The sequence below is a fragment of the Idiotropiscis lumnitzeri genome, chromosome 13, assembly GCF_059441095.1.
Source record: "Idiotropiscis lumnitzeri isolate Australia: NSW breed Sydney's pygmy pipehorse chromosome 13, RoL_Ilum_1.0, whole genome shotgun sequence".
Taxonomy (NCBI): domain Eukaryota; kingdom Metazoa; phylum Chordata; class Actinopteri; order Syngnathiformes; family Syngnathidae; genus Idiotropiscis; species Idiotropiscis lumnitzeri.
In genome coordinates, this window is record NC_142403.1 from 13,994,320 (window position 1) to 14,016,044 (window position 21,725).

General features: G+C 41.0%; 1 protein-coding gene across 1 annotated transcript; it reads left to right on the forward strand.

The window, feature by feature from the left end:
• Positions 1-2,553: 2,553 nt before the first annotated feature.
• On the forward strand, positions 2,554-20,292 carry colgalt2b (collagen beta(1-O)galactosyltransferase 2b). The gene is made up of 12 exons (XM_088313414.1): positions 2,554-2,911; positions 9,513-9,623; positions 10,479-10,596; positions 10,823-10,957; positions 11,907-12,111; positions 13,500-13,619; positions 14,763-14,836; positions 14,919-15,025; positions 15,366-15,498; positions 15,865-15,992; positions 16,244-16,450; positions 18,376-20,292. The coding sequence occupies exons 1-12, from the start codon at positions 2,682-2,684 to the stop codon at positions 18,647-18,649; spliced, it is 1,842 nt and encodes a 613-aa protein (XP_088169540.1). The 5' UTR covers positions 2,554-2,681; the 3' UTR covers positions 18,650-20,292.
• The last annotated feature ends 1,433 nt before the right edge of the window (positions 20,293-21,725 follow it).

The following is a 21,725-nucleotide window of genomic DNA, read 5'->3' on the forward strand; positions in this document are numbered from 1 at the left end:
ATGTGTGAGCAAGAAAAAGAGGGTGTGAGAGAATGATTCAGAACACCTGTGAATATCTGGGGATTTGTGAGAGTAATCGTGAGATTATGAGTATGTGGGCGCAGTGTGAGAGAGAATGTGTGAGTGTGATTGAGAGCATCTGTCAATATATGGGCACTGTGAGAGTATCAGTGAGATGTGGGGAGTGTGTGTGAAAGAAAATGGGGTTGTGAGATACCAAGGAGTGTGAGAGAGAAAGAGATCAGTGTGTGAGAGTACCTGTGAGTACATGGGGAGTTGTTGGAGACCAAAAGCGTGTGTGTGAGCGTGATTGAGAGCAATAACTGCGAATGTGTGAGACTATGTGGTGGTTGTGTGTGAAAGAAAAAGAGTGGCTGAGATCAGTGAGATTGCGAGAAAGAAAGAGACCAGAGTGGGAGCGCATGAGAGTACCTTTGAGTATGTGGTTTGCGAGAGATAGTATTTGTGTGCGTGCATATGAAAGCGAGAGAGAGACCGATTGTGAGTGTTTTTTTCTAGCGTCGCTCTAGTGTGAGAATTTGGATTTACGACTGAATGAAGCAATAGCGCCCTCTGTTGCCCACAAGTTCTCATTTCTCTGCAGTTCTCAAAGTTTTCAATGTATCAAAAATCAGCATTCCTGTTCATTTGTTGTTGTTTTTTCATGTTTTAAGGAAATCTCGTTGTTTGATAGTCGATGTTTTGATCCAAAAATGATGTAAAACATTTTAAAAAATATACTTTCGGTTTCCTCCAAAGAATTAATCATTCATTTATTAACGTCAGACAAGCCATTACTACATTTTAAAAATATTTATGTGGTTTACTCAGTGCAGGCAAATATTCAGAGGTTATTATTGGCCAATAAACCGGAGTGTGTACAGAGAAAACGAAAAGTAAAAGGCTCAGACGTATTTATTTTGGCTTGCTGCAACGATAGAATCTCTCCGCTAGGTGGCAGAATGCCTCAGGTTATTTTGACCCTTTCGTGGACGCGGATACTGAAGCGAAACTTGCTCTTTTTTTGTCAAGTATTGGAAAGTTGTGGACCCCCGTTTATCCCAAAGATCCGTTCCTGAGCCAACCAGAATAGGTGAAAATCCGTGAGAGAGATCCCATATTATGTTTTTTTGTATTGGATTTTGCAGCACAATACTGTATTCTATTGTAGTGTCTGTTTACGAGCGTGTGCCTTTAGGAGGCGTGGCCTGCTACAATGCCATGTGACATGAATGTCTTGCGTGTGAGCTGTGGCCAACAGCAGATCCTGTGTCCTCTGGTATGTTTTCCTGTTTTTATAGCGTTCACTAAATGGATGAAAAGCGCATTGGGGGCGCTCCTTTCCCATACTTGATGACATTACAGTAAAAAAAAAAATAAACAAATGTTTTGAAATAATGTGTTCTACCAGAAAATCAAAGAATAAACCACATTTGTCACAGAATAACTTTGGCACTGAGCCACATGCTGGTGGAACAAGTGGAACTAATCCAACATTTAATACATTTTCAGCATTATTATTGTGCTTTGTATTCAGTTAGGCTCCGTTTTTCACATGGCCTTGGACAGTCCTCCAATGCAGTTTTAGGAAGTAATAAAGTACAAATGCTTAATCTCAGTTGAATCATTCACTAATTTTGCAAGTGTCCATACTTGTCCAATAGCGCATGTGAGTATTTTTGCCTCTTGTGGTATTAGGCCTCACTCAATTGCTGATATTTTCTTTTTGCTCAGGCACACCTCGGACAGCCCCTTCTGCGCTGCGACTAAAAAAGATCATTTGACATTACCTCAGCAAGGAGGGAAAACATTCTCCTAAATGATCCAACATGCCAGCTCAAATAAACAGCGCGGCGTTGCCGACTTCTACCGTCTGTCATTAAGAGAAGCTCCACGCAATCGTTCGTTGAAGACAAATCGCAGGAAAATTACAGCGACACAAATGGCTGGCTGAGCCATGCATACATTTGGATTTTTTTTCCTCTTGCATTTTAGTGCAGCAACTTGGAACCCAGCCATTTTGCCATACTGAACTCTTTATTAGCTACACCAGCACAATGTCACAGTTTTTTTCATCAGTGCGACTGACGGGCTTCATATGATGATGCGCTTCCTCACCAGAAGGATGACATAAATGCTATTTCCAATATGGACAAAATCCACGCATATGTGCAAAATATGGGCTCTAATACATGTGATTTTTTATTTTTTGGGGGGGATTTTCCATGCATGTATAAAAGATCTGCTATCCCAGCTCAACAACGAAGCGTTTGAGGCAAACCACTGAATTACTCATACTGTAATTGTATTCCAATGCAAAGCAATAAAATAAAGAAAATACCATTCGAGGATGGCACAGAACTGCTGAACAAGAACACAACCTTAAGTGCAAGAATTAATTTTGTGCATTTTTTTTTTTTACACAAAAATAAACTCACTTAGCTTTAACATTATCGAGGTCCTATTTTTGTCTTGTCCTCTGAAAGTCAAAAGTTGCTGAGTGGCTTCACGGTGAAGGTGTGACAGGAGTTTCTCTCTCACCCCCCCCCCCCCCCTCTTCTTTCCCTTTCCACACGCACTCGCACTCGCACCCTCCACACCACCCTTCAGTCAGGACCTCGTTGTGTCCGGGCGGGTCCAGCAGCAGCAGCAGCAGCAGCACAAGCAGCAAAGCCGACGAGATGCGGGCGCCTCTGCTGCTGTTGGCCGCGCTGTGCGCTGCGCGGGCCGGCGCGGACTCGGAGCCGGTGACGCTGGTGCAGGAGGCGGACGCCAGCTCCGCGGAGGAGTCGGCCTTGCTCCAACCCAAAGTTTTGATCGCCATTGTGGCTCGCAACGCCGCGCACAGCCTCGCTCAGTACCTGGGATGCATCGAGAGGCTGGACTACCCCAAGGAGCGCATCGCTATCTGGTCAGAGCAAATTATTATTAATTGTTGTTACTGTAATTTATCATGAGGAGTTAGTGTTATTTTCTTGCGTGCACATGAAAGCGCCGCGCGTGTGCGCGGTTTTGTATGAATGGAAGAATCTGACTGTGCACAGAGGCAGCCATAAAGCAGCAGGTAAGCGTTCATTAGCGCATTATGAAGAGAATATAATCATAAAACGCGGGTCTGATGGGGGGGGGTCTTGAAAGGAGACATTAAATTGCTTTGACAGCAGGATTAAAGAGAAGCTGAAAGTAGAGGGTGTTAGTAAGTAAGTCATGCGTGTCGAAAAATGTGTACAAGCTCGCTTTGGATCACATGGAAAGCCAATGGGAAGGACAGTTTATTAGGTACACCCAAACGTGTGGGGGTGTGTGTGTGTGTGGGGGGGGGGTGCAGATTGTTGCCATTCATTACCACCCCCTAAAAAAAACACCACCACCCGGATCAAGTGACGGCTCGTAACCTGAAAAACTCGTAAATTGGGACACATAGAAGTTAATATCGTGTTCCTGATAAAGTTCTGATTTTCTTGTCACATGCCGCGTGAATTCTGGAGCCGTCACGTCAAAAGCACGAGCGCGACAGTCAGCATGTTGGCTCTCTGTGACACTTGGCATCGGCACTTTTATCTCCCGCTTCAGGCGGCGCAGTCGTCATTGTGTGCATTTCCCGTCTGTGTGTTTTTTAACATCTGCGAGATGTTCGCATGAAAAATGGCGGAATACTGAGAAAAACTCTCACCCGGCGGCGGGCCGTCTATCATAGCTGTCAAAGAATGCTGCAAAAGTGCGCACCTGTATTTGGAGTGCAGTCTCCCAACGCCGCATTGCCGTAAATCAATCAGCAATTGTTTTTTGGGGATGTTTTCTTATAGGTTTTAAGTCTGAATTGGGAATTGCGGACCTTTAGTGTCATACCACATTTTGCCACACGGGACAGCACTGAGCTCTACTGGAACAATTCTCGTATAATTAATAGCAAGAAGAAGTTAAAGAAGTCTTTTTTTTTTTAGTTTATAGTAAGAATTTAGCTCATTTCCATTGGCCCGTCTGTCGTGTTTTGCATTTTCTTATTTTACTTAGTTTTCCTCAATTGCTAAGACGCATTTCTCCTTATTTTTGTCTTCCCTCTCTTATATCTTCCTTCTTTGCTTCCTTCCTTCTAACCTTCCTGTTTACATTCCTTCTTGTATACCTGCCTTCCTTCCTATCTATTGAATTCCAGGTGCCTTTCTTCCTTGCATTCAAACTCATGTTAAATGGCGTAAACCCACACCTGCAACAGTGCTTCTGATCTTAGCCCGAATCAAATTCAGCTGACCGCGACAGCTTTTTTTTTTTCACACGATAACACGAGAGGTGTAGCTGTCATCACAATAACAAATGTTTATATTTCAAATGTGTGTTGCATTAATCATATTCTCCACCTGTGAAGCAGCTTTTTTTCTAACCTCTCAAATCCAAATCCAAATTTCCTATTGACATTTTGCAGCTGCCTTTTATTATCCTGCAATCGCAGCGTTTTCTTTTTTTCTTTTATAAATTCTAGCTTGTGTTGAAAAACTCATCACATTGGGACCGGCATATCTGGACAATCACCAGGCAGGAAGAAGCTTCAAATTATACTCTCCGTGGCTCAGTTGGATTTCAACTGGATTTGCGATGAAAAAGCAGCCTGGAGATCCTTCGCACATATGGAACGCTTTTATGAAAACAATTAATTGACATAATGCTGAGTCACACAAGCAAACATGCAATGCAGATGTGGGCGACGATTGAGACCGGATACAAGCGTCGACCCTTTTGTGTCCTGTCATTTTATAATAATAGGGAAAAATGAAGAAACCTTTGCAAAATGATTGCTTGGTGATACTTATAGTGTAGTTGTTAAATACATAATACGTTACGACTGAAACTTCAAGTAATGACTTTGATAAGTGCTGGCCATCTGTTTGTCGCCAAAGCATAGGCAAATAAATAAAAATATTTTTTGCGCTATTTGTTGGCATCTTGTGAGTGAAGGAGCTTCATTTAGTCAGGCCATAGCCTTGTCTAATAAAAATAAAGTGCTTTGGCGCCATCTTATGGCATACATACGTAATCACAAACCTTTCTGGGTTCACGTCTCACGCAAAGTTTCAGTATTCGCGGCAAGGCTCTTTGTAGTCCTGACGTATGGTGAAGCAGCATGTGGCTTATTATCCAAGATTATTCACAGGATTTTCAAACCAGTTTTTTATTTTTATATGTGCTATTATTACGCGAGCAAATGTGTGATTACTTAATTCCATTGTGCTGATGGCTTAACATTTTCCAGAGCACAAAGCTGTGCTGGATGCGTTTCATCATGTCAGGTGTGTTGCCTGCAGACACGCAAGACACAAACAAGACACAAAGTTCAAATTTCCTTATTGTTCCATAAAGGAAATTTTTTTTTTTTTGTTTCGAACTTTTCGAATTATCATTAGAATTATGTTTTTAAATGTACAGAACTTAAATTGAGAAAAAATAATAATAAGTCTGGTCTTAATTTTTCCACTTTAAAAAAATGGTCGAAAGATAATTATTATATTATTATTCACAATAAAGTTTGAGTGATTTTAGCTTTTTTTTGTATTTTATTTAAATATATTTAAATATTAATAAAAAGATAATACAATTGAAATTAGGAATACATTTTATTGCTGACCTTATTTTCTTTTTCTTTTGACTAAAAAATAAGTCAATAAAAATAAACATCAATTATTCATCATTATCTAATTATGAAAAAATATCATTTGCAATTTTTTTCTATTTAACTTTTTTTTTAAAAAATATTTCTTAAAATACAATTAGAATGAATTTATTCCGCTTGCCTCTTCTTTTTCTCCAGTAAGAACTAGCATTTTTATTTTATTTTTTTAAGTATGTGTTCAAATGATTAAACAAGCTGCGGGTCACATGGACCCATGAACTTTCACAACAGGACAACTCAATTTGTGCTCCCGAACGGCAACACCTTGCTTGCGTTTCCAACATGAGGTTTCATTTGACATGACAATGCTTCTCTCTGTCAGTGTTGTTTTACCACAACCGAATCATCCGCAGCAAAATATTCATGAGAAACTTTTATTTGACGGTGTGGAGTAAACAAAAACCAAATGATGGTGATCCCATCCCGGAGCTTGATTAGAGGTCTATTTGTATTTCTTCTCTTTCGCTGCCCTGCAGGAGGAAACGCAATTTGTGGCTTTGCTTGTTTTTTGACAGCATTCCAGTGACCGGCAACTTAGCGCTGACTGTTTTCATACACTGGAGCGTCACTTCGTTTTAGGGAAACATTACCCTTGTTGTCGTTTGTGAGCTTGTGTCGTTCCGACTGATGCCTTCAACGCCGAGGTCTTTTCGCAGCGCTCGGTCTTTTTTATGTGCACTTCAATAGCTTTGGGGGCAAAGACTTAAGCCTCCTCGTAACCTTGAATGTGACTACTGAATGTCACACTTGAGCGCGAGTCCACTTTTTGTTGACGCTGAGACTCATGAGGAATTTGGCGCTCTTTTTCTTCTCGCCCTTCAGAGGAAAGACGTTCAAATATCGAATGTATTTCCAATATTGTGCTGAGGTTCGGGGGAACGACTGCAACATTGAACTACCTTGTTAAAAGTCACTCACTGCCATTGACGGATATAGACGTCAAAAAGTACATTCATTTTAACTGGGCTGGCAGTGAATGAGTTTAAGTGAAACTAAATATTTCGTTTGGCACACCAAAAGAGGAGTGTTGTAAACAATTCTGCACAATTTGAAAGATTTAAAAAAAAAATGGTCACGTATATATAAAATATGGCTTCCAAATCGTCAAAAATCAAGTCGCTCTCTCCTCTCTCAAACGATGTGGCCGTGTCCACTGAATGAAACCATGCCCCCCTCTTCTGCCAACTAAATATCACTTCTATGACCTGGAAAATACTTGTCGAGCATCTTCTTTATGTCCACACATAACGCCATGTGGAGCCATGAAAATATATCCGCTTAAAGCTTCCGGTAGCTTCAATATAGCCTGCGCTTTTCCATGTGACAATGAGGCGCCCTAAAGCGGTCACGCCTGCTCCAAAGTCCAGTTAATACTTTGGCTGTCATGTCGATGTCAAATAAGGTCGCTTTTCCACCCCCCCCACCCCGTAATAATTTTGTCGTATTCACCTTATTACAAACCAGTGTGGCATCAACACAACTTAATTTTTTTTTTTTTGGGTTAACATTGTGACATAATGACTCTTAAAAGGGTCACCAGAGTTGTATTAGATGCAGGTTGTGATTAAGTGAGGCCCGTGGACACATGTTGTCCAGATGTTGATTATATAAGATGTCCTTTATTAGTCCCACAATGGGGAAATTTGGATAAATTTTATATACAAAGACAGCCACGGAAATGGGAATGTCACAAAAACACCTTCGGGTAGCAAAATAATGAGGCTGCTGTCAGATTTCAGTCTTTGTTGCCACGTCAGTTGTAATCTGCTCAGGGCCTTCATAATCCTGCTGGCACTTGTGATTTAAATCTAAAAAATTTGAACCAGTGAATATTTAACCAAAATTCAAATTTTAAGCTTTAATATATTTTTTTCCCTTATAATTCACAGTATCTGTCTTTCCAAGAAAAAAAATGTCGCACTGCTGATGTTGTTGTGGATTTTGCCCACAAAATGTGTTATTGCGGCCTGAGTACATCACATCTCCTTGTCATAAAACCGCAGCCATGGGCGTGGAATATTTGTGTTTGACATTTTGCAGTGATGCCTCATTACAAATGCAAAAAGCAGCAATGAAGAAGCACAGCCATGTAATAGCGTTAGTCATCGTGGAAAGTCACAGTGTGTGCTCGGAGCGGGCTGAGAGGGGAAGGGTTGCGCGCTCACGCCGTGCGCACATGCAGGCAGGCAGGGTGTGCACGGGAAAAACCAAAAAGACAAGAGCCGCTGAGGAGAAGCTTCAATTGAAAGTCAGCGCTCCATCTTGAGTGGTTTAGATCCTATTTGGCAGCCACTCAGTCCCACTCTGCCCAACTGTCATCTGGTGTTCCACAGGGTTCCACTGTGGGGCCCCTGATGTTTGCATTCTATTTGCTGCCCCTTTTTTTTTTTTGCCGCTGTGTTCATTTTTAAATTGCTCTATCTATAAAAGCTGAGTTGAGTTTTCAGTTTCTTGGAACTGAACATGCAATATAACGATGGGCAACGTGCCATATGCTGCTTCCCTAAAGGCTACATCGTCAAATTCCACTTTTTTTTGTCACTTTGCGGCTTCCATACTTTTATGCACGCGCCCTGGAAAATTAGTTTTTTCCTTCTACTACCCCTCATTTTAAGCCTCCTACTTCCTTTTTTATTTATTTATTTATTTTTTATGTTGTAAACCTGCATCAAGAACTGTGCCAATTTCTGCACCCTCCCAAGTTTTTGGAGTCTGAGTTTGAATCCTGCTCAACACAAAACTCAATCAAACGTGCCTTTATAGTCCAGCCTGGGAAAGAAAATAAACTTTCCACGTGGAATGTCATGTCATGCTATGACTAGGAGATTACACACGCACACACACACACAACAACCTGCCACGTGCATTTTTCTGTGGTGTGCATGCATTTTTTTTTTTTTTACTACTTGTCACCAAATTACACCCACTGGCACTCACAAGTAAATAATGCGCTCCTAAAGCAGCTGTCAGACGCCACCGCTTGCCGTCATTTGCCGGCAATACTGAAGAGTAACACGTCTATTAGCAAATTACAAACTTCTTCATACCTGGAAGTGTGCGCGCACATAAACACGAAAGCACACAGACGCTTTGGTGGACTTTTCCACTGCTTGTTGCTGTAACTCTCTCCTAAAATCTATTTTGGACTGTGTAGACAACGCACACGAGAATCGCAGTTGCTGTGCCTTTAGGTTTATATAATATAATATGCAAAATTTGGGGATGTTTGACACTCACAATGGAATTTTAAGGCAATTTATGGGAATTTACTAAATTGAAAGTTAGCTCTTAATAGTTGGATATTCCCGGATCATTTTTAATCACTAATCCATGTCGTGGTTTCTCCGTCAATCCATCTTTATGTACCGTATATCTGCATTACCTGAATTGCCCGAAGCTAGGATGTGTCGCTTCCTGTCTTGTAGTCGCACATATAAGCGTCTGGCAGATGTGTGGTTTAGCGGTTGATGAAGCGTGGAAGTATGTGTGTGTGTGTGTGTGTGTGTGTGAGTGTCTTCTCATTACTACAGTACAGCGTCAGGTGTTCCCCACTTTGACGAGCACACCATAAAATCGAATGAAATAACAACAAGCAGTCATCACGCGGCCGTCTCCTTGTGCACGGCTGAACACAAACTCGCACGTGCATGTGTGCAAGCTTGTTGGTACGTGCTTTTCATTTTCATGCACAGACCCAAACACACCACATGGAAAAGGCAAGGCAAGCTTTATTTGTGTTGGAGCAAGTCCAGATTGCTTTACAAATGCAAAGGAATGGTGATTCAATGCAATTCAGTCAAAAAGATTGAGAGTCCTGTGCTGAAACGGTGTGACGATGTCGTTGCAGGGCGGCGAGCGACCACAACGTGGACAACACCACGGCCGTGTTGCGAGAATGGCTGAAGAATGTTCAGCGCGTCTACCATGACGTGGAGTGGAGGCCCATGGAGGAGCCCAGGCGAGTGGCATTCATTAACGCGCCGTTTGGCAATGCAATCAATGCAAATGATCCAGTTTCATTTGTTGTAATTCGTTTTGAAAATTATTTATTCGCAACTGACTCGCCTAAAAAGTTGAGTACCGCCATGAGTAAAATACATTATTGTAGTGAGTGTTCATCAAAAATGAGGTTTTATTCATTCCATATTATTGCAACATCGTACAAAGTTTCAACATAAATAAATATTATGGTACTAATAGAATAGTTGCCGAAGTCACGTTTCGGTGGTGTTTTTTGTTTTTTTTGCTGATTTGGTGACAGGATGTAAAATATGACTTTTTCTTTTCCGCAATTATGCTGTTCGGCAAACAATATGAGAACATTTAAAATAAATATACATAATATCGGTCAACTTTTTTACTCCATTTTTTCCATGTAAAATTTTCTAGATAATTTTTTTGCAGTCCAAATTCAAATCTGAATTTTATTGTTTTTTTATTATATTTATATTTATGATATTTATCAATTAAGGGATAGGTTCAGCAACAGTTTTCTTAGCAATAGATTACAACAAATGGTAAAATCCGCATTGCGCGACCTCGTTAAAATTCAAACTTAAAAACCAAAAAAATTAATTTTTCCATTAATCTGGTGTGCTAGAAAGATGTTAAGATACATTTTTTTAAATCAGCGACAAAAAAAAAATGTTTACGGAACTTTTTATTTATTTTCCCCCGAATGCATTCATAATCGGTTGTCCATAGAATCATTTTCGCGTGCCATGACATTTTTCAAATGTAACTCAATAATGTTTGGGGAACAAAATATTATCTTATAATGATGCAAATAAAAAAAAAGTCATGCTCTGTGAAGGTCCTACACAGACGAGTGGGGTCCGAAGCACTGGCCTGCGTCCAGGTTCAACCATGTGATGAAGCTGAGGCAGGCGGCGCTCAAGGCGGCCAGGGAACGATGGGCCGACTTTATACTGGTGAGAAAGAGAGACACAAAATTGTTTGAGTTGTTGTTGTCTCAGTGCACTATTGAATTGGAGCGATTCCCATCCAGCATTACAGTTTGTCAGTACAGTGCGACCTTGACTTTTTAATCATTTTTTTCCCCTAACCACATTCTTAATTTATTAATTCGTCAAGTCCATTGTTTGGTTTCAATGTAATGGTTTCTGTTTTTTTTTGTTGCATGTATTTGCTATGTAGTTTGTAGACAGCGACAACCTCCTGACCAACCCGCGTGTGCTCAACCTGCTCATTGCTGAGAACGTGACCGTGGCCGCCCCCATGTTGGAATCCCGCTCCTTGTACTCGAACTACTGGTGCGGCATGACCCCACAGGTATCCAACCATAATCCAACATCTCTCTGTCCATTCATCTACCCATCAGTCCATCCATCCATCCACCCAATTATCGATCCATCCATCCATCCATCCACCCATTCTCCACTCATCTATCAGTCCATAATCCATCCATCCATCCATCCATTAACTCATCCACCCATTTAATATCCATCCAACATCCATCCATCCACTCATCCACGGATTCAACATCCATCCATCCATCCAACCATCCATCCATCCATCCATTAACTCATCCAACCATTCAATATCCATCCAACCATCCATCCACTCATCCACCGATTCAACATTCATCTGTCCATCCATTCATCCATCCATCATTTCATGCATCCATTCTTCCATCGTCCATCCATCCACCCACCCATTCAACATCAATCCAACATCCATCCATCCAACCATTGTCCACTCATCTATCAGTCCATCCATCCATCCACTCATCCACCGATTCAACATTCATCTGTCCATCCATTCGTCCATCCATCATTCCATTCATCCATTCGTCCACCCATCCACCCATTCAACATCCATCCAACATCATCCATCCACCCATTGTCCACTCATCCATCCATCCATCCACTAAAGTTTTATTCCGATAATGACGAATATCATTGTCGAACCTTTCCTTAGACTACCTAAATGAATGACAATTCTCTCACCCTTTCTCCATTTATATTGTATAGAAAACTTGATAATATGAATAAAATATCACAAAAAGTACAATAAAACATATATATCCCTTGGAAAATTAATATTACAATTATTTGTTGTGTACATTGTGACTGTTGTTATGTCATATTTGTGTCACAACAGAGCTAACCCAATAAACCTCACAAGAAATTATTTAAATAATAGAAGCAATACAAGGTTATAAAGTACTCTGGACATTGCTTAAAAAAAACAAAAACAAAACAAATGTGCTGTCCTTCAGGGCTACTACAAGCGAACCCCCGACTACCAGCCAATCAGGGAGTGGAAGCGTCTGGGCTGTTTCCCGGTTCCCATGGTGCACAGCACGTTCCTCTTGGACCTGAGACGCGAGGCCAGCCGGGATCTGACCTTCTACCCGCCTCACCCCGATTACAGCTGGGCTTTCGATGACATCATGGTGTTTGCATTCTCTGCACGTCAAGCGGGTGAGTTGGAAGCTCACGGCAAACTAGCACATTTGGAGCCGGCCTGCCAATTATATCCGACGTCGGGCTCCGGTCCACAGATGTAAGTGACTAAAGTACTTACACTTTTAAATAGAAGTGTGCTTCCCACCAGTAGGCTGCTTTTTATTTGTTCACTTATCGTCTAATCAGCATGTTTGGCCCTGAAAAAAAAAAAGAATTTGGAGCATGAGTAAAAGCAGATAAATAACCAAAACCATGTGTATGGATTGTTTTTGTGTGTGTGTGTGTGTGCGCGTCGGGGTGTGTGTGTGTGTGTATACTGTCAAATGTGCAAACACAACCTTGGAGATTTCCATTTCGTAGACGTAACAAGAATGTGTTGTGTTTGCCTGCCAGTATGTTGCATCACAGATTTGGCTCGCAGGGTCACAGGTTTGCAATGGTGGGCTGCAATTTCAGTACACGGGCTTTTAGATATCGGGCTGAACCCACCTCGGAATATCACCGCCATAACGTCACATCAACAATCATATTACAATGACATGAATGTGTGCAGTGCAACAGTTTTGGAATCACTTAAAAATTCCATTCTGAAGGCAGTGGGCAGATTACATTGACATGAGAGGCGGCACCAAGAAGTTGAAATCTGATTGGACGAAAAAAATAAATTTGTGAAATGCTACAAAGTTAGCGATAAATTAATGCAGATTCATGGCGCAAATGTTCAAATTTGGTTTTGAGACAGGATGCAGGCAGTGGTTGCTGCTTCATGACCCGCCCCCCCAAAAATGCTCAGGGGCACATTTTGCAGCTGTGCAGTGCGCCCATTCGTGTGTGTAATGGCCTGCAATGTTGCTTCCAGGTCAAGGTTTCCAATTGTGGATAGAATGTCCTGGAATTTGATCGTGTGTTGTTTTCAAAGCTTCAAAATGACTTAGATACAATTTCTAAAAGGGCAAAATGGCCAGAATTTGGCTCACTATAAAAAGCAAGTGCACTGAATAGATATTTGGTGTGGAATTTCATTCCCAAAAATACAGATTTATTCATTCTAAATAAATTAATTGTTGATCATGGAAAAAAAATGTCGGTGTAGTTACAGTAATTGAATTATTTAAATGGAAAAAAAATTATTGAATTAAATTACAGACATATTCAGAGATGAATAAGTACGTTTCAGAAAATTAATTATTAAAATAAATAATATATGTGTGAATGTAATTAATTGTAATTAAATGAATTTTTTTATCAGTTAATAAATACTTGCATGCTCATTTTTAATTAAACCAAATAACATTCTACCAAAAAAATATAATAAATCGTGTGTGTGCATGTGTGTGTGGGGGCGTGCGCGCGTGTGTGTGCATGTGTGTGTGGGGGCGTGCGCGCGTATGTGTTCCCTCCAGGTGTGCAGATGCACGTGTGCAACAGAGAGCACTATGGCTTCCTTCCCGTCCCCCTCAAGCCGCACCAGAATGTCGAGGATGAGCGCGAGAGTTTCATACACACCATCACGGAGGCCTTGAGTGAGACACGCACACACACACACACACACCCCCACACAAACACACGCATATTCAGTGTACACATAATTTCCAGCAATCTGTCACGCCTCACTGTGTCTGCTGGGCCTGTTCCCCTTGACCTCCAGTGGCGTCTCTGATTGCATCCTGTCAGCCTCAATACGCCAGCTTCATCTGTCTGTCTTTTCTTTTTTGCATTTCGGTCCTCCCTCCACTTGCTGACCTGCGGAGCATGAGACAAGACTTGAAAAACAAACACTAAATCGCAGCCATAATTTTGCTCAAAGGTGCTCACAAAATGCTCATTGTGGCCAAAGCAAATATGTAAACACACATCTGTGAGAAAATATATACTGGACAGTGGTTATAAAAAGTCTACACACCCCTGTTCAAATGTCACGTTTTTATTGTATATATATATATATATAAAAAAGAAAATACCTTTTTCACCATTAATGTGGCTTATAACCTGTCAAATAATTCAAGAAAATAAACATCCTTTCAAAAGGGGACGTAAACTAAACATCGGAACCAATCACGTTCAAACTCATGTCAAAGGGAGTCGGCACACACCTGCCACCATTTAAAGTGCTTCTGATTAATGTCAGATGTTGTCGTTGACTTTTCCTGATATTTGTTTTCACATTTGAGCAGAAGTGTGAAGGCGTTGTGCTAAAACTGCTTCTTCAAACTCAGAATTTCATCCACATTTTTAGGAACGGTTTGAAATACGCAGCAGTCGTCGTTAGCACAAAAAGATTGTCAAAACTGTCAGGGAAAACCACTAAAACGACGGAACTTTATTTGTAAATGAGGCACTTTTTGAATGGGTTTGGTGAATTCAGAGCCACGTCCACTGTTATAATAGGGTGTGCACACTTTTGCAACCACGTTATCTTAGTTGTTAATTTTATTTCCCCACTTGAAAATTCACATTAGAATTTGAATAAAAGCATTCACTCATTTTTTTCGTCTTTCCCCTCTGGAAAAGAGTGGGGAAAAAAAAAATTGAATTGAAATGTAGAGGTTATTGGTTATAATTTAGTCATAATTTCATTTGAATGATTTATCTTCATGCCATTATTCACATTTGAAAATGTAACAATTAATGACAAATAAGTGTGTATCTGCCTTTCTGCCCCACAGTTGACCACAATATTGAGCCTTCTGAATACCTGCACTCTTCCCCATCGGCGCAGGACACCATGAGTTTAGATGACGTGAGTTACCTTTTTTGCCTTTTAAAATGACTTCTGTTCCCTGCCTCGACACATACACTGTGTGTCACGTGCTATTTTTTAGATCTTCCTGATAAACCTGAAGCGTCGGCTGGACCGAAGAAGCCGCATGTTGAAAACAATGTCGGCGCTTGGCCTGCACGCCACGATCTCGGCCGCGGTGGACGGCAAGTAGGTCAACGTCTTAATCTCAAACCTTCGACCGGCTTTGTTTTGGAAGGACTGATTATTATATTGTGTATGCGAATGGTCTGGCCAATGTTTGAACAGTAGAAATCCAGATGTTGACGTTGTTGGATCGACTTTGGTGCATGATGGAAATTGGGTTGTGCCGTGTCTTGTCTCACCAATTTCTCCAAATACTCTCAAGTTCCTATCCGCTGCTTTTGCTTTCATCCCGCTGAGAAAGTCTTAATCCCTTTTCTCCCCTTCTCCTAGCTTCATGCATGCTGCGACATGTAGTGGCTGACTAACAGTTTTTACAGCTTGACTTCTTCTCTCAACTTCTCAGAGCTCTGAACACGTCCCAGCTGCAGGCGATGGGAATCGAAATGCTGCCCGGCTACAAGGACCCGTACTCGGGCCGGGTTCTGACCAGAGGCGAGATCGGCTGCTTCCTTAGCCATCACTCAATTTGGAGCCAGGTGGGTGTGGCTCAATGTTATGAGAGCTTGGAAGAGTGCCATCTCCTTTCAGATTTTCCCAAAAATTATGGTTGATTGATCGATTGATCTTGATGATCGATACGACCTTGAGAGAAATACAGTATATTGCGGAGTGACAAGAGAATTTTTTTTTTTTTACTTTTTGAAGGTCGGGCGTTAAAAAAAGTAACACACATTTGATAGAAGAAATACCACATCAATAGTTTTGTCGTCGTCATTTTTTGTCCTAGTGTTGCTATGCGACTTCAGGACCTGGACGACTTGTTGCGATTAATGGAACAATGAATTCTGCTTCCTAACAAAAAATAAATAAAAAATACCTCAGTCATTATTTCGGATCCACAGGTGGTGGAGCGTGGCCTTCGGAAAGTACTTGTTCTAGAGGATGACGTGCGGTTCGAGCCCCGCTTTAAACGACGACTGCAGGCCATCATGGACGACGTGGACAAAGCCCAGCTGGACTGGGACCTCATGTAAGGATACAAGCACGCAAACAATTAGGCTTTTGGAATCATTTGCTCATTCCCTATTTGCTAATCATCATAAATGTGGAGCAGATGACTCCAAATATAGCAAGAACCAGTCACCGTTAACTGTTCTGTAACTTTTCCATACACGTCATTTGTAATCATCCAAAATGTGAGCTCCCGAATACACTACTCGGCCGAGATTCCCAACACAACCACGCTCATACAAAAAACTGAGACCATCTTCTGTAATTCAGCTACGTGGGGCGCAAGCGCATGCAAGTGCAGCAGCCCGAGCGCTCGGTGGACGGCGTCAACAACCTGGTGGAGGCCGACTACTCGTACTGGACGTTGGGCTACGTGCTGTCGCTGCAGGGAGCCACCAAGCTACTGGACGCCAAACCCTTCACGAAGATGCTGCCGGTCGATGAGTTCCTACCCGTCATGTTCAACAAACACCCCAAGTAAGTCGATAATCTTTTTTTTGGGGGGGGGGGGTTAACAAATGTTTCGGAAATTTGAATTGTCCAATTACATGAATCCTTGCAATCACTTTTGAACACTTGTAATTCATGTTTTATTGAACATGCCATGTAAAGATTCACTTTGCTATATTGCTGTATGTTAGCATCAAAACTGTTAGCATGTTAGCATTGTATCCGTTTTCAATGGAAATAGTGAGAAAATATTATCAGCATTGATTTTCTCCAGGCTTTGTGTGAAACAGAGAGCAGAAGGCATTGAGGCAAGTGAGTCTGTGCTTATTACAGTCACAAACACCGAAGAATATTTTTAGCAAGCTTGGTGAGCGTCAATATTTACAAATGACTCAAAATAGATGCATGCAGGTGCAGTACAGTCTCAAGTAAGGTTTGAGCAGGTGATGCGGAACAAACACTGAGACGTCTTTTGTTACACTTTGTGCAAAGTTTTCTAGTTAAGCTCCTCTCCTATCCCGTTTCATTCGGGTTTTCTACTTCTTTGCCCAACTTTTTGGCCCAACAGTGCTTGGATTGTGCTTGAAGCGGCATGTTGATGTCGCCTGACTGAGGTGGCACAGTGGCATTTGTATTTTATTTTATCCAGTAGTCCAAATGTCTGTGCTCAGGGGCCAAATAGGTGAGAGGTGAAGATGTTTTAAGTTAAAATTATTTTTTATTTTATATATATTATTATTTATATATTATAGTAATTCAGGCTATTTTGAAGTCACATTAATTAAAATTAATTTCATTATAATTTCTTAAACAATTGTTACATAAAATACATATTTGGCAATTGAATATGTACAATTGTTTATTTTACTATTATTAATGTTTTATAATATTTATATTTATATATATATTTATAATAATCAAATAACAAATGAATGAGACAAAATAAAAAATAGTGAATACATATATTTAAAAAGAAACTGTAAAAATATTTTTAGATTTTTTATTTTAATAATGTAAAAAAATGCATGCTCATTTTTCCTTGTGTTATTTGTAATTAACTATAATTCATTTACCAAATATTATTTTATTTGTAAACTTGTTTGTTCTAATAATCTAACAATATGTCCTATTTTTCTGATTATATTATGCACAATTATCTTTGATTGTACCTCACGAACTATTATTTAATCAAACGTGTTTTAGATGTATATATAAAATTGTTCATTGTACAATATTAATAATTAATTATTTGAATCACTTAACCAATTAATGCCACCAATGAATACTTTAAATGTAGCAAACAAAAGTCAACAAATGAAATTGCATCTTTTAATCAAATGTGCATAAGACTAAATTGTTTTTCTGATTCACAATTTGATTACCAGTTACAGATTTCTCTTTTTTCTTTCTGCACCTTCTGCACGGCTCTCCTCAACAAAGGTTTGACTTTGTGCACTCGCCCTGTGTCGCCCCATCCTCCCCCCCTCGCTTGCCTCTCTTTGAGGAATGCAGGCCGCCAAGGCTCTTCCTGCTGCTCGGAGAAGGGGACAGGATTCCCATTGATAGCGGCCTGGAGGTGGGGGCGGGGTAGCGAGGGATGCTGCGAGTGTATGCGTGTGTGCGTGTGTGTGCGTGTGTGCGTGTTACTATGCAAATACACAGTGATGTGTGTCCAGTGTTCCCTGTTGAGATGACTGTAAGTCGATTCTGTGTGTCGTCTCAGTCATTTATTCACTCAAGAAATGGGAATTACGGGACACGTTGGGCTGGACTGCAACCTTACTAAACCCAAATTTTTGCTCACAAGTCAAAGCAAAAAAAAAAAAAAAAAAAAACGACAGCTCGTATCTCAGATCACTGGCATCTCGAGACACAAAAGTAACGCTTGGATGCAAACGACGAACTCCCATATCTCTATTACCATCCATCCACCTACCTTGTATCCTCCTCAGCGTGGACTACATGTCGCACTACGAGCCGCGGCACCTGCGGGCCTTCTCGGTGGAGCCGCTGCTCATCTACCCCACGCACTACACCGGCGAGCCGGGCTACATCAGCGACACCGAGACATCCACCATCTGGGACGACGAGGCCGTGGCCACCGACTGGGACCGGCAGCACGCCCGCAAGACGGCCCAGCAGGGCCGCATCCGGACGGTGGCCCAGAACAGCGTCACGGGGGACTCGCCGCCGCCCGCCGCCAGGGCCTCGCGAGACGAACTGTGAAGTGGTGGGAGTTTTTGACATGTGTGCCATTTTGGAAACGTTTTGAAAAGACACTTGAAGCAGAGATACTGTATATGCACAAGACGGGGAAGTGCCTTAATTTATTCCCAGCTTCCTTTGGTCATTTGAATTTACCATATTTCGCCGTCTTCCACTTAGGGCAACTAAACTAATCGCCTTTCTCAATTAGGCACCTCCTTTTTTTGTTATTATGGGAAGAAAAAAAAATAACAGTGAACGTTGGGGCTTATTTGAACTTTTTTGCAAACCAAAACAGCAGCACCCCAAAAAATAATGCAATATAATTGGCTGTTTGCAGCAATCACTAAACAAGCCGCCTCTTTAAAAATAATTGGAGAGGCCAGCAGCTTTTTTTCCCCCATCTCCTTTTTGGCTGAGCAGAGAGGGGAGGGGTGAGCAGTTGCGCAAAGGCGGGGGAAGCGGAATAGGGATGACAACAAGGGCCTATCAAGATGCCTTTTTTCTATGTCGATTCATGTGCATTGTCCTAAAAACAGAAAAAAAAATGGTGCCAGTGGGTACTAATTAGCCCCATGGACAACTTGAGCAGCCTATGAGTGTGTTACAAAAATAACTCACCTGTGAAGGGACACTGTGACTTACAAAGAAGAATTAAAACAGAAGAATGTTAAAAATGAATTTCCTTCTTTCTTTTCTTTTTCTAGCACGTATTCGATTTTTTTTCAAGATAAAATATATTGTGTTCAATTTATGGTCAGGTTTAGCATACAGTTGGAATCTAATTTCGATCCATGCCGAGCGGCCATCATTCACGGCATGAACTGTCTGTGTTTTCTCACAATCACGAAATACGCTTTCTAATTTCTAACGACCTGGATTGCACACAAACTCCTTTTATACCTGACTTATACAGTCTCTGTTCAAGTGTGAGGTGTCTAAACTTGTCCGACATGTGCTGGAATTTTTCTCTTCAAGCTGAGAATCACCTCCTAATCTTTATCTTCTACTCAAAAGCCGTGCTGATCTCAAATCCAAAGCAACACAACATCGCCATCACTGTCAGTTCTTTACAAACCTGAATTGCATCAACCAGCTGGGCGAGACCCTCGTCCACGTCTGCCCTCGACTTGATGAATATATTCATCACTGTTAGTAAACGTTTGCGTTCCAGTTTACGACTGTGATGAGCAAAAGGCAATTAGCACACCGGTAGACACATCCATTGCCTCGCCCCATCTGCAGTTGAGTAAAAAAAAAGCCCCTGACCACTATTGTTGGAAATTCAGACTTCTGTTATTTAATTTCAAATCTCATTTTTATCAGTCGACAGCCTTGGAACAAAAGAATCCTTAACTTCGTCTATAAAGGAAAAAAGTGTGTGTCAGCATCATTGTTTTTTTTTTCTCTTTTCTGCAAGCTAGTATGCACATGCATACATGTGTTTCTTGCCCAACTGTAGCGCTGCAGCAGGCGGGTTCTGCTTGTTAGCAGAGCATCACTCACACATCCGCGACCGCATGCAGCTACCAGGTCCAAAAGCTGTTATTTCTCTGGGGGAGGATTTCACATTATGATCACAAGCGACACACATTGGTTTCTTCTCCACGTGTAGGCTGATTTGATACACTTGTGCTCTTGATGAACCAATAAAACGACTTCCTCATTTGTGTGTTGTCACTCCTGATAAAAAAAAAATGCATAAATGCGTCTGATTATTTTCCATGCAATAATAACTAGGTAATAACATCAGTCAGCTCTCATCAAGTCAAGGATATTTTGGTGTTTATTGATTTGCGCAGTCATCACAAACAAGCGAGCACAGCACTGTTCCCATGACCTCCTGGAGAGGGGCTGCAGACAGCCCCCCATTGCTGTTGCACAACTATCACCGGTGGCCATAAAAAGCTTTCCAACTTGAAAGGGAATGTGTGGCCCCATAATGAATTTGAGGTTGAGGTGAAGGCTGTTATGGTGGGGGACCACGTGCTGTTTTATACTTCCTGGCTGCAAGAGGATCTGACGGTGCAAATTAGGAGATAAAGCGAGGCATCGTGCTGTTTTAAGACACGCTGGAGCTGTTTTAAATGATCAAAGAAATCCACATGAAATCACTGTTACATGAGAAATAAGATGATGGTTGTTGATTTATTTATGTAGATTCATCTAAAAACGTGACATGTACAGAAAATAAATGACAGAAGTGTTTTGCTAGTCGAGCTCAAGTGTTGCAGTTGTTCTATGAACAGCCAATCAGAGTACTGAAAAAGGTGTGACGTCATCAAGTGTCCACGCTCTTACCCCGTAAGGATGAATTTGAAATTTTATTGGTAAAAGAAACAAGTTATATGATTTTTAAGGTCCTGGGCATATTACATTGAAATGGTAACGCATAGGAGCTGAAATGTGATTGGACATTATTTTACATCTAAATGCAAAGCAGCCCAGAGAAATGCGATAAAATGAAGAGCATGCGCTGTTGGGAATTAATTAATACAATATCTGTAATAGTGTTTAGGCAGAGAAGGCTGTGAAGAGTAATTCATCTTATGTTGAATTATGTTTCTTTGTGATTTTAGACATACCCTGCTATTTTTCTTTAATAAAAAAACACTAAAAATGTGTTTGCTTTGGGTTCAGAAGCATCGAAGACATTTCAGTTCATTTCACTGAAGAAAAGTGATTTACTTTTGATGTTTTGAATTTCCTGTGTTACTGAAAAACCTGCGTGGCGTTATGCTACCATCTGCTGGTCATCAGATGCAACTTGTCACTTTTGATTGTGATCCTTAGACGAGTTCTTATTTCAACCACAAGAGGACAGTGTAGACTCGTGTTGAAGCCGGCAATGCTGTTAAAAGTTTCATACACTATTTTACCAACCCTCGCAACTTTCCTGTATGACATTTATCTTACTTTGGAGCTAAATGTACGAAACTAAATTAAAAAGGCCTCTTCGTAAATAATTCTAAAGTATTTCAATTCATTAAGCACGAATGTCTGTGTCACTGAGGGTGGAACTTAAAAGGCTGAGTTTATGCTTTTCAGTCTAGCAGTTACGTCGGAGCAACGCCAGTGACTCTGGTTAAGTGGTTTT

Bases quoted from the DNA above. Each gene is read 5' to 3' on its own strand.
- colgalt2b (XM_088313414.1), top strand. From the start codon at position 2,682: ATGCGGGCGCCTCTGCTGCTGTTGGCCGCGCTGTGCGCTGCGCGGGCC. The intron at 10,958-11,906 runs GTATCCAACCAT...GCTGTCCTTCAG, and splicing joins GGTGCGGCATGACCCCACAG to GGCTACTACAAGCGAACCCC. The intron at 14,837-14,918 runs GTGAGTTACCTT...GCTATTTTTTAG, and splicing joins ACACCATGAGTTTAGATGAC to ATCTTCCTGATAAACCTGAA.